Consider the following 12,441-nt stretch of genomic DNA (forward strand, 5'->3'; position numbering starts at 1 on the left):
AAAGGGCGGCAGCAGAAGAGCAATGCCCTTCAGAGGATTTAAGACAGATTCTACCGAGGAGAATTCATTTCAAATCAATTTTATAATTTTCTTTTTTTGCATATGAAGGGACATGGAAAGTAACATGTAATATAATTTTTTCTAAAATGCTGATTTAAATATCTCTTTGAGTACATTAGAATTTCCCAAAGTTCATCTTTGTAGTTCTTCAGAATACTTATTGGGGGAAAAAAAGAAGTTTCCAGGGTCAAATAAGATTTGAGAAAAGCCTCACTGTACACTACATAAGATGTCAGTTTACACATCAGCATTTTTTAAACTCTGGGAAGTCCTGCAGAAATAAAATCTTGTTTAGGGGCTGGCCCCATGGCCAAGTGGTTAAGTGCACATGCTCCGCTTCGGTGGCCCAGGGTTCGGATCCTGGGTGCGGACATGGCACCACTCATCAGGCCATGTTGAGGCGGCATCCCTCATGGCACAATCAGAGGCACTCGCAATTAGAATATACAACTATGTACTCGGGGGCTTTGGGGAGAAGAAGAAAAAAAAATAAGATTGGCAACAGATGTCAGCTCAGGTGTCAATCTTAAGAAAAAAAAAGAAAGTTTAAAAAAACATATTGTTTAACTTTAAGTTGGCTTTTCCTATCTTATTTGACCAACCTTAGCACTCCACTCCCATCTCCCCAAAAGGGAGTTACTCACCTCCAGTCACTCTGCTGAGGAATCAGTGTTCTGTGGAGTGAGCTTTGGAAAGCACAGATCTCAATTTATCTCTGTTCCCGTAAACAAGTGACTCAGAGGCTAAATTCACTAAGATGTATTAAGCATTTTGTGTAAAAGTTCTTGATTATCTAAAATTAAGCTCCAACTAACTTGTGGAATAAAAGTTAATAACTCAAAAAAGAAACGTTATCTGTGGTTTTCTTCTATACAAGCTTATCTACAAAATACAAGGTCACCTCCTGAAGTCCCCACTGTTTCTAACGGCTGTGATTCCTTTGTGTGTCCAGCAATGGAGCACCAATTCTAGGCACTAATTTCCAGATTAATATTCCCGGAAAGAGCACAGATTCCAAAACAAAGCATTATTCTCTTACAGAAACCAAATATTCAAGGAAATTGAATGGAAAAGAAACTGGGTGGTGCAATATTTTAAAATTCTATGAAGCAAATTTCTTCTGCCCTGAGAAAGGGGTCTTAAGACATCAGGAAATGTTCTCACCGATTTTGAGTGGTGCATCTGGGGCTGGAGTTGCATAGAGAAGATTCTCTGGTTTGAGATCACGATGGACAATCCCATTTTCATGTAAGTACTAAATAGGGGAAATAACGAAGTGACATTCATGTAATTATATTTATGGTTCCAACATTTATATTTACTGTTTTCAGAATTGTAATAGTTTTTACTAAATGACGTGATTCAAGAATGCACATACCTGTTACGATTTAAAAATAAACGCCATAAAGGGAAACGTTTTCAAATATACATTATTAGAGAACAGCTTATATCTAGTTATCTAAAAGTGAAGTCCAGTTGAAATTGTATGCAACCAACTGCCAGAAATGAAATATTCATACCTTGGAGAATATTAATTGTGGCTCTCTTTATTCATATTACCATATCAGCTGGAACTATTATTATAATAAGGTGAAGGTGCTGTGTATTGAAATTTGTCTGGTTTATTATCTGAAAAGTGTAATTCTAAGTGTCATCTGGAAACTCACAACCATAACAAAGACTTCATAATTATTGTTTGAACAGACATTTAGATGTGAGTAGTTATTACAGAGAACTATCTTTAATATGATATATATTGTTATGGCAATAAATGCTGTCATAGGCTCTTCTGAGGATTAGTAAATCCACTATCAGTATAAATAAACAAGACTATATTTGAGATGAATCTTAAAGATCACCTCTAGCAAATACACTCATTTTACTATATTTTAACTTATTTTGTAAATTATGAGTAATCACACAGGTAACATACTCTCATCGTGAATGTTGAAGTCCTTTCTGACCCCACTTCCCCCAGTCCCAGATCCCTTTCCAAAAATAATCACTCATCAGTTTGAAATGGTTTCTTTTTTTCTATGCATTTACAAACATGAATATACATATACAAAGAGATATACCTGGTTTTTTCCATTTTCTTACATAAATGTGTCATTAGTATGAATTTTTTACAGTGCTTTGTTTTCATTAACAACATATCTTTGAAACCTTTCCCACATACCCCTTTAGCTTATTCTATTTAACTTGCTTTTTTTTTTTTGAGGAAGATTAGCCCTGAGCTAACATCTGCCATCAATGCTCCTCTTTTTGCTGAAGAAGACTGGCCCTGAGCTAACACCCATGCCCATCTTCCTCTACTTTATATGTGGGATGCCTGCCACAGCATGGTTTGCCAAGCGGTGTGTAGGTCCGTACCCAGGATCCAAACTGATGAACCCTGGCCGCAGAAGTGGAATGGGTGAACTTAACCACTGCACCACCAGGCTGCGCCCCTCTATTTAACTCTTGAATCCATTTTGTTGGATGTATCATAATTTATTTTGCTATTCCATTTTTGATGGACGTTCAAGTTCTTAAAAATTACAAATAATGCAGTAATAAACCTTCTAGCACTTGGATATTTGGGTATTTTTGCTGGTGATTCTCGAGGACAGATACCTGGAAGCAGGTCTAGTGGGGTCCAAAGGTATATATAGATTTTTTATTACAATATTTACTGCAAAAATCACTCTCCTAAAAGACTCCATCAATTTTTACTCACATAAACAATGGAAGTATATATGTTTTTCTAATGTCTTTACTAAATCTGTATTTTTAACTTTTGCTGAGCTGGAGTATAAAGATTCTATCTTAAATTTGGTTTAATTCGTCCTTCTCTGTTCACTGGTATAGTCAAGCTTCTCTTCATATGCCGGTTGATTTTCCTCTTGGAAAGGATATGAACTGCCTGTTCATATCCTTGCCCATTTTTCTGTTAAGAGAAAAAGTTGCCAGAGAGCTGCCTTTTTTCTCCTTTCCTGTCTCATAGGAGAAGGGAGAGAGTCTTTCTTTCTGCTCAAGCCAAGAAAGAGGAAGTGGACATCTTCAAGGTCACAATGTGGTGTTTGACATGTGTCACTTGGTGATTTGGGGAAACAGACTGAGGTATGGCTCATGAAAAATTGAAAGATGTGTGGAGCAGGTGAGTGAGGAGAGAGGGCCTGAGATTCAGCTGCCCTCAAATAATAGCTGTACAAGGGTGCACATTTCTCATGGGCCCAACGTGGACTGTGGGGAAGGGAACGAGACACGAGTCTCCCTGAAGAGGTCCCTTTGCAGGAGTGTTTCCTGCCTGAATGATGCCTTCTCAGCATCTCGGGAGGGAGATGACAGCAGGCAGCTGAGGAGCCGTTGACTTCTCAGAGCACCTGCAGTGAGAGAACTGCCCTGCAATGGAGATGTCTCTGTAGAGCCAACAACAACGTCCCCCAGGAAAAGAACAATAGGCATTTGTAACCTGCCACACCCAGAGATAACTGAGGCCAGACCACAACTGTATCAGTTTGGTAAGACCTTTCTTAACCCTCTATCTCTTCTCCCCCTTCCCACCATCACCTTCACATCTCAACACTAGAAGGACCACAAATACCATCTAGCTGGTTGAAAAGAGCAAGAAAAAGAGAAGAAAAAACAAGTATCCCTACCGCCTATAATTATAAATTATAGCTCTCTAAGGTTTAAGTTGGGGGAGGGAAGAAGTTTAAAGTTGGGTGAGTCTAAGATTTTGGTCTTTTCTTTACCCAAGAGTGACTTGAAAAGCTATGGGAATGGCCTGAAATTTTACTCATGGAGGAGAAGAATGGCTATACAGAGATGATTTGCTAGGACAACAGTGAGAAAAAGTCAAAAACTGCTTTTCCTCATGTTTTACCAGGTCTGGCTCACTCCTTACAGTAGACAATTATCACATGGAGATAATAGCGTACATGTCCCAATATTGTAATATTACTATATTCCAAGCACTATTATAAGCACCTTATACCTATTAACTCATAAATCGTCACAGCAGCTCTATCAGGTAACTCATTTCATGCTTGTTTTGCAAATGAGAAAACAGAGGCATAAAGAGGCTAAGATATTTTTACAGTGTCGCACCTGGACATTGTGGAGTTGGGATTCAGACTCGGGCATTTGCCAGTAGAGTCCGGAGCCTCACCCATTCCATGATTCCAAAACAGATGCTTAAGCAATGTGTATTACTTGATTGTGTAGGATGGGGATGAAGGAGGGGAGGCGAGAATAACGAAGGAAAGGGAAGGTAGTGAGAGTGGGAGGAGAAATGAGAGAATGATAGTGCACCATGCTCAGCCTTGCATGATATCCAGGGAAAACCTACCATACCCCTGAGGAGGAAGATACTATATCTTGTATAAGCTGAGTTTGAAGGCAAAGATACGAGTATTTCATATAGTAGCTTTGGAACATACCTAAGAATTGCACAGCTTGGGATCAATAGAAAATGATGATAGCTCCCCCGCCATCTAACCCAATTTAGAAGCTCCATTGCTTTGGGAAGGACATTGAAAATAGCAACACAATAACAATAACAAATGAGATGAACTGACAAGCGTTGGTTTAGCAAAGTACTAATTATATAAAGATTCTCATTAAATGTTGTCTGGCTTTCCTGATCAGAAATGGTGGTTATGTGTTTTAACTCCAAATTTAAAAAACAAACAAACACCATTTGGCATTCCATACAGGAGAGTTAGACGAGATAAAAAAAGAAAAGCTTTAGAGCAAATATAGATTTAGGAACTATGTGCTACCAGAGGAACAAATTTAAAAACAAAATAAAGCAAAGAAATAAAAGTCATGATCCCGACTTTTAAAAATATAGTCAGGGATCATTTGATATAAATTACTTGGTGTAGAAAGATTATTAAAAGTCATGATATAATCATGTACACACGTAGGAGGAGGCATTTACATATATTTGATTGACAAAATGGCAGGAGTGACTATTTTATTTTTGCTTAGACCTACTGATTGCCTTTGACCAACAGTTAGTATATTTAACTTTTACATTATCTCAAATTAGAAAGCCAGGAAGAAGGACTATTTGGAGTATGATCTTCTGTCTTCCCCCAATGAGATAAACCATTAGAAGGAGCAACACTTTTATAGTGCCAGCTCTCCAACTTTTTGATCTCCTTTATAGTAAAAAAATTTATTGAGAACTCTGGAGAGCTTTTGCTATGTGAGTTATATCTAACATTAGTTACTGTGTTAGAACTTAAGACTGAGAAAAAAAATTACTTATTGGGGCTGGCCCCATGGCCTAGTGGTTAAGTTTGGTGTGCTCTGCTTTGGCAGCCTGGGTTCTGTTCCCTGGCACTGACCTACACCGCTCATCAATGGCCATGCTATGGCAGCAACTCACATACAAAAGAGAGGAAGATTGGCACAGATGTTAACTCAGGGTGAATCTTCCTTAAGCAAAAAAAAGAGGAAGACTGGCAATGGATTTTAGCTCAGGGTAAATTTTCCTCAGCAAAAAAAACCAAAAACCAAAAAACATTAATTTATTTAAAAATAAAACAACTCATGACAGGTTAACACAAACTTTGTAAAACAAAAATAACTATATTTTCTAAAACAAAAAAAATTAGTGAGTAGCATGCTATTATTTTAAAGTTTTGTAGATTTCTTTAATTTCTGGTGTAATAGAAGACAGCTGGATTCGCATATCTGCTTCTGCATTGTCCATTGTAAAAGCACACATCATGTAGCCTCTGGAAAATTCCACTGTACTTTCAAAAGTAAGGGGAAATGCCTTCATATTATGATGAAATAGTTTTGACTTCACAGAAGTCCTCTGAAAGGGCCTCAGGGATCTTTCTGGAATTCCTAGACTTTATTTTGAAAACTTGTGTCTTAGAGCATCTGAAGACATAAAAAGAGTAGCTTAGGAGCTGAATAACAGGCACACCTCCCTTTACTTTCAAACTGGCTTTTAAATAAAAGACACACCTCTAATCTTATGAAGCACTGATCTCATCCCATCATAAAAAGATGACTGCACATAGAGAAGAGGAGAAGAAAAGGAAATCAAGAGAAAAAATGCTCCTCAAAATTGTGTAAAGACGCAATGGAAAAATGTGCAAAGACATTTTATAGCGTTATATTAATGATACAGAACTGATTAAGAAATATCTAATTATGGAGAAATATACCTTAACAAGATATTGTTGATTTTAGCTACAGATTATTTATATATTGGGGATTCCACATAAATAGACAAAAAGATTAGAAAAATTAAGAAATAAGATAACTGAATATTTTAGAATAAACTAAGTGTTAAAAATAGTCATAATTAAAGTAAACCAAAGATAAGCAAGAAAACAGATGAAAACCCAAATAACACTGGGAGAAGATCTGTAAAATCCAATATGAGTCCAACAATTTAATAGAGAAGCAAATAAATTTGACAATAATTGTAGCACCTAACTACTAAAGGTTATCTTGACTAATGGGAACCTTTAATAAAGATATTGGAACAGCAAATAAACAGGTGTGTACGAATTTAATTAAAACTTTAAGGAATAAAAATTAAAAGGAGAAGGAGGAGGCAAAGGAAGAGGCAGAGGCAGGGAAGCACAATTAATTTACTGGCTCGATTTTTTTAAAGTGTATTATTAAAAAAATGAGAAATATAATTTTATGTGCAGGGTAATCAAGATAGAAACAAATACATTTTTAAGGATTTTATAATAATAAATTTAATGTTTTGGTGCCAATGTCATATCTTTGCCAAGTCCTGTTGCAATATTGTGTCCTCGGTTTTGATCAAGGGTTGGTATATGAAATAAGCATATTGAGTTTTTTATGATACTGTTTTTGGAACAATTATTAAAGAACAACTTCATGAGAACAATATACCCCAAGTATATCATTTATTAGCTTTGTAACCTTAAATAAATTGTCTACCCTCTGAATCTCAGCTTTCTGATCTGCAACATCCACTCCGAGGGTTGTAGTGAGAATTAGATATGAGACACGCCAGCACTTAGCCTGTAGAAGATATTCTTTCTATTCCATAGACAGTAGCTATTAGGACTCTGTCATTGCTGTTCCGTGTCTCTTGTAAAATAAATTACACTTAGAAATCCTTTGAGATTTGGAAAACTTGCTTTTTCCTGAAATATCAAAGGACACTTTGATCAGAAAATACTTGCTCTAGAATTCATCATAGTTTCCCCTTCTGCTTTGGCTGCCGAAACTCTCAGTGAAAAAGAGGTTTCGATTACAATAACTAGCCTGCTTTGCATGTATTTATTTCTCCCCTCCTCTCCCTGCTTTTGATTCCTTTTCCGACTTTCATAGCTTTATTTCCTGTGCATTTTTTCATTTAATTTGCCACAAATTCTCTTCCCAAGAAGATGCAATATAAATTATAGAGAGATAGAATGTTATGCATTAGTCTTCACCCCTGAAATAGGTCTCAGTGAAATATGGACTGATATTACTACATATGTGTCTAGAGTTGATAGTGAGAATGTTTAGAAGTTAGAAAATGAACAAAGTTTGTGGCAATTAAGGTTTGAAACATTCTTACTATAGTTCTGTCAATTACAAAACACAGAATTCCAGTGATAAATAGCATTGGTTATTGATAAATCGTTGCATTTCAAAGCACGTCATTTGCTTACGTTGATTCTCCTGGATCCTCTGTAGTTCAGAGCCATCCTGGTGCTGCTTCAGATCCTGTCCCATGCTCCCCTCCTGCCCCATCACTCCTGCCTTTTCTTCCATTTTTCCCTTCCTATTCCCTCTTTCTTTCTTCTCTTTCATCATATACATTTCTCTAGACAGGGTAGTACCATCATCAAAAAGAAACAAAAAAAGAAAACACGACTTCCACCTCTTTCCAATCCACAGATTGCCAACATGTTCTAGCTATACTTAATGATCTCCTCTAATCAGTCAATCTTCCTGAAAATGCAGTCTTAACTCACAGTTTGCATTTCCTCTCCTCTCATTTTTTTCTTATTTAGTTTTATTTCTGACCTCATCAAACCAAACACTCTTTCTCTTTCTTTCTTCCTCTTTCCTTCCTTCCTTCCTTCCTCCCTCCCTCCCTCCCTCCCTTCCTTTCTTTTTATAACATTGGTTTATAACACTATATAAATTTCAGGTGTATATCATTATATTTTGACTTCTGTATAGACAACATCATGTTCACCACCAAAAGTCTGGTTGCCATCCATCACTGTACAAATGTGCCACTTTACCCCCTTCGCCCTCCGCCCATCCTTCTTTCCCTCTAGTAACTACCAGTCTGTTCTCTGTATCTATGCCAATACACACTTTCTGACTCCTTTTGTTTGACCTGTTTGCCATCTGAGCACGGGGACTAGTCTCTCACTTAGACTCCCATCTCTTGGTGCTCTCGCAACACTAGCTTCCTGGTTTTCCTCACTTCTCCATTCTCTCCTCAGTCTCCTCCCCAGGCTCCTGTCTTTCAGTTTCTCAGGACCTTCTGTTTTTCCTTTGTTTCCTGAGTGAGCTCATTCAAAGCCACAAATCGAGGCCCAATTTATTCTACTGTGTCACAAATCTCTATCACCTGCCCAAACTTCTCAGTAGCTCTGGACTCCATGGAACTTTCTAATTTCCATTCCAATTGGATGTCTCACAGGTGTATCAAGCTCAACATTCCCAAAACTATACTCATCATTTACCCTAAATCTGCTCCTTTTATCCCTGTATTTCAAATCCAACAAATGACATCATCCAATTGGCCAAGCCGGAAACCCAGATTCGTCCTACTCCCCCACCTCCTTTCCCTGACACATCCAATCCAAGACCATGACTGTGCGTAGTTCTCCCTCCTTAGTGCCTCGTGTAGCCAGCCCAGTTCTACCTACTGCTCTTGCCTTCAGCCAGGCCATATCCACATTTTCCCTCCTAATTACTCTGATAACTAGCTTAATTGCTAGCTCCTCTCCAGCCCATGCTCCACAATGCCATGAGAGTCATTTTTTAAAAGTGAAGATCTAGTCACGTTGCTCCTCTGCTTAAAATCTCAGCATCTTTCCCTTGCTTTTGGCACACATGGCAGCAGCAATGTTGCATTTATTTTGTATCTTTTGAGCAGGGGTCATAAACTCTCCAGGGGCCAGGAAGGTACCCTAAGAGAGTGAAGGAAGTCGTCAGAGTGTAAAAGAAAAGGGAAACATTGGAAGTCTCAGGGATGCATATGTCCCTGGAGACACTGTGACCCCTTATGAAGCAGAGCTGACTCAGATTCAGCCAATTGTTGTCAGGCAGGAATGCAGGCCCCGTGTTGCCAGCTCTTCTGAGTTTTCAAGGCAAGATAAAACTTCATATTTTTTGATGTAAATACTCCAAATTTTAAATATTGGCAATGAACTTAAAAAATTTTAAACCCTGTATAGGCCAAGGAAAACACTGCACCCTGTGATTCTTGCTTTGAAATTTAAAACAGGCCTTGGCACTCAGTAGATGCTCCATAAACATTTGTTAGGGGGCTGGCCAACTGGTGTAGTGGTTAAGTTTGCACAGTTCACTTTTGTGGCCTGGGGTTTGCAGGTTCAGATCCCAGGCATAGACCTAGCACTGCTCATCAAACCACGTTGTGGTGGTGTCCCACAAAAAGCAGAGGAAGATGGGCACAGATGTTAGCTCAGGGACAATCTTCCTCAAACAAAAAGAGGAAGATTGGCAACAGATGTTAGTTCAGGGACAATCTTCCTTATACACACATACACACACACACACAAATTTGTTAGGTACATGAATAAATAAACAAACATTTTTTTGACTCTGCTTCTTAAGTTAGATCTTTACTGAGGTTGTGCTCCTTGCTTTCTTTTTCATTGTAAACTCTCCTCGCTTGCCTACTTCCTTTCAGCTACTTTTTATAGGACCAAAAAAGTACACACGTGTGTAAAAAAATTGTGGTGTGATTATAATTAATTTTAATTTTTCTTCGATAAAATTTAACTATAAAAATTATATATTACTTGGGTGAAGAGTTTTTTAAAAAATAAGGTTTATATCAGTGGCAGGCATTTCAGGTTTGCTTATCTTGAATACCACGCATCTGCTACAAATGATGGACTCTGAATATGAATAAATATATTTAGTCGGTAACTTTGCCTGGTCTCATATTAACAAAACAAACCAAGTAATTACGTTGCTAGCAGTTTAAGAATGTAAAGACCCTTCCATGATAGAACCCTAAAAGGATGTTCTAGCTCAAAACTGTTTCTTAAGCTCCAGGACCATTTACCCACCTGCCTAGGTCTCATCTCTAGCCGGATGTCTCACAGGGACCTTAGGTTCAACATGTCCAAACCTGAACTCTTGACTCTCCTAGCCCATTTCTTCCAGTTTTTCCTACTTCAAAATGTGGTCTCTCAGTCAACTCAAGAGTTCAAGTCAGAAACTGATGCTCTCCTCTCCTTCAGTGCCTCCATCCAATTCACAACAGAGTGCTGTCAATTCCAATTCCAAAATGTCTCCTAAATCGCCCTGCTTCTCTCCATGTCACTGCCATGACCTCAGCTGGATCACCACAATAGTCCCTTCTCTACTCTGATTTCCAACGTGCCCCGTTTCAATCTATTCTCCACACAGAAGCACAGGGAATCAGGCCATATCTTCTCCTTGGGAAACTCTTCAGTGGTTTCCCATGAATTTATGATGGTTTTCAAAGCCTTGGTGATCCAGTTCCTGCCTCCCCCTTCAGCCTCAGATTCTGCCACCTTCCCCTCTCTTAATCTGTTCTATCCATATTGACTTTCTTTCAGTTCTTCAAAAACCCTAATCTCTTTCCCATCTCAGCATCCTTGTCCAGTTACCCACTCTTTCTGGAATGCTTTTTTCACCTGGCCAGTCCTCCTCATCCTTGGGATGCAACTATAATGTCAGTTCCTCAGGGAAGCTGTACCTGACCTTCCAAACTAACATAGGTGCCCACTCTTATAGACTCTCATTGATCTCTCCTATCTTTATGTTTCTTTGCAGGTTTTATGTTCAGGATGTCTCCCTCACTAGACTAAAAACTCCATGAAGACAAAGACATTTTTATCTGGTTCCCCAGATACCTAATTTCCTGCACAGTACCTGGTACTAAGTATGCACTCAATAAATACTTTTGAATGATTAATAAATAATTTTTCCCATAGACATGTATGTTCTACTTTTTAGTCACCTTCTTGTAGATGTTCAAAGAATGGTGGTAATCTGCACTTTTTATTCATTTGCCATTGTTGATTTGTAAGACAAGTTAACATTGTTAAAAATTTTGTGCTTACATTGTAGCAATATATTTCCATAGCAACATCACTTTGATACATTTAGCTGAAATAAGGCTCAGTATCTGTGTGCTTATGAAACATTTACTTACTGGATAATAATGCTTAGTCTTCTCAAAGGTGCTCACTGAGAATCAGTTAAACGAATGAGATTTACAGCATCACTTTGAGAAAAGCCAAAACCCAATAAGAATATTTTAACTGTAAGATCAGGCCAAAGGGTTTCATCTTCAAAACGACATTTTGAATAATTACATAATTAGTTTTTGTTCTGTAGTGGCATTAAGTTAATAGTTATGGCTGAATTAATTTTTTCACATCCTTTGAAGTTGATCTGAATATCCAACATAGCATATGCCTCAGGGGAGTTCGGGGGAAGACAGCTGAAAATTCATCTGTTAGTTTTCTCTTCAGTTCCCTTCATGTCTGAGACATTCATAAATTGTACTTGCCAGTGTGATAAAATGAAACCGAGTAGTGATTTGGCCAGCTATAATAACAAATTAGTGAACAGTGGGCAAGCCAAAAGGCCTGTGTTTAAATGAAGGCACCTTGCTGGACTTCAGTGGAGAGCTTGACAAGGACTGGACCTGCTGCTGTGCCTACAGTAAGGTTCCTATGTGAGCATCATAGCTGTAGATTTTGGGTGTGGCTTAGAAGTGTCTGGATAGAGCAAAGCTTTGCTGGACTATCAATGTCATGGGGAAAGGGAGCGGGATGCTAACAGAGAGCGTACTTCTGAATGCCACTGGGTAAAGAAACCTGGGGTGTCAGCATGGAGTAGTTGACAGGCAAAGAGCTCATCAAGAACAGTCAGATTTCAGTTCTTGTTTCTGATTTCGGTATGTCTCCTGGTGTACAGAGCAGGGAAACATGGATACTTTCAACAGGTTGGAAATTCATTTTCCTGTCTATTTATATACGTGCATGTCATAAAAGGCTAAGTACATATTTCTAAGAATAGTTTATACAGTACTGGTGGAAAATATCATTTTACCTATATTACTTTCCTTAGATTCAACTCAAAATCTAAAAAGACCACTCAATTAAGACAATGAAACACTTACCATTGCTTTTGATAGCAATTATTATTAAGTGA

At 38.1% G+C, this 12,441-nt stretch overlaps 1 protein-coding gene across 1 annotated transcript in view; it reads right to left on the reverse strand.

Moving 5' to 3' along the window:
• CAMK4 (calcium/calmodulin dependent protein kinase IV) overlaps nt 1–12,441 on the reverse strand; it is a 207,957-nt gene that overhangs the window by 25,247 nt on the left and 170,269 nt on the right. Inside the window, exon 6 of the mRNA XM_046668104.1 lies at nt 1,225–1,315. Within this exon, the coding sequence (XP_046524060.1) occupies nt 1,225–1,315 (91 nt within the window). The remainder of the gene's footprint in view (nt 1–1,224; nt 1,316–12,441) is intronic.

Source organism: Equus quagga, chromosome 7 (assembly GCF_021613505.1).
Source record: "Equus quagga isolate Etosha38 chromosome 7, UCLA_HA_Equagga_1.0, whole genome shotgun sequence".
Classification (NCBI taxonomy): domain Eukaryota; kingdom Metazoa; phylum Chordata; class Mammalia; order Perissodactyla; family Equidae; genus Equus; species Equus quagga.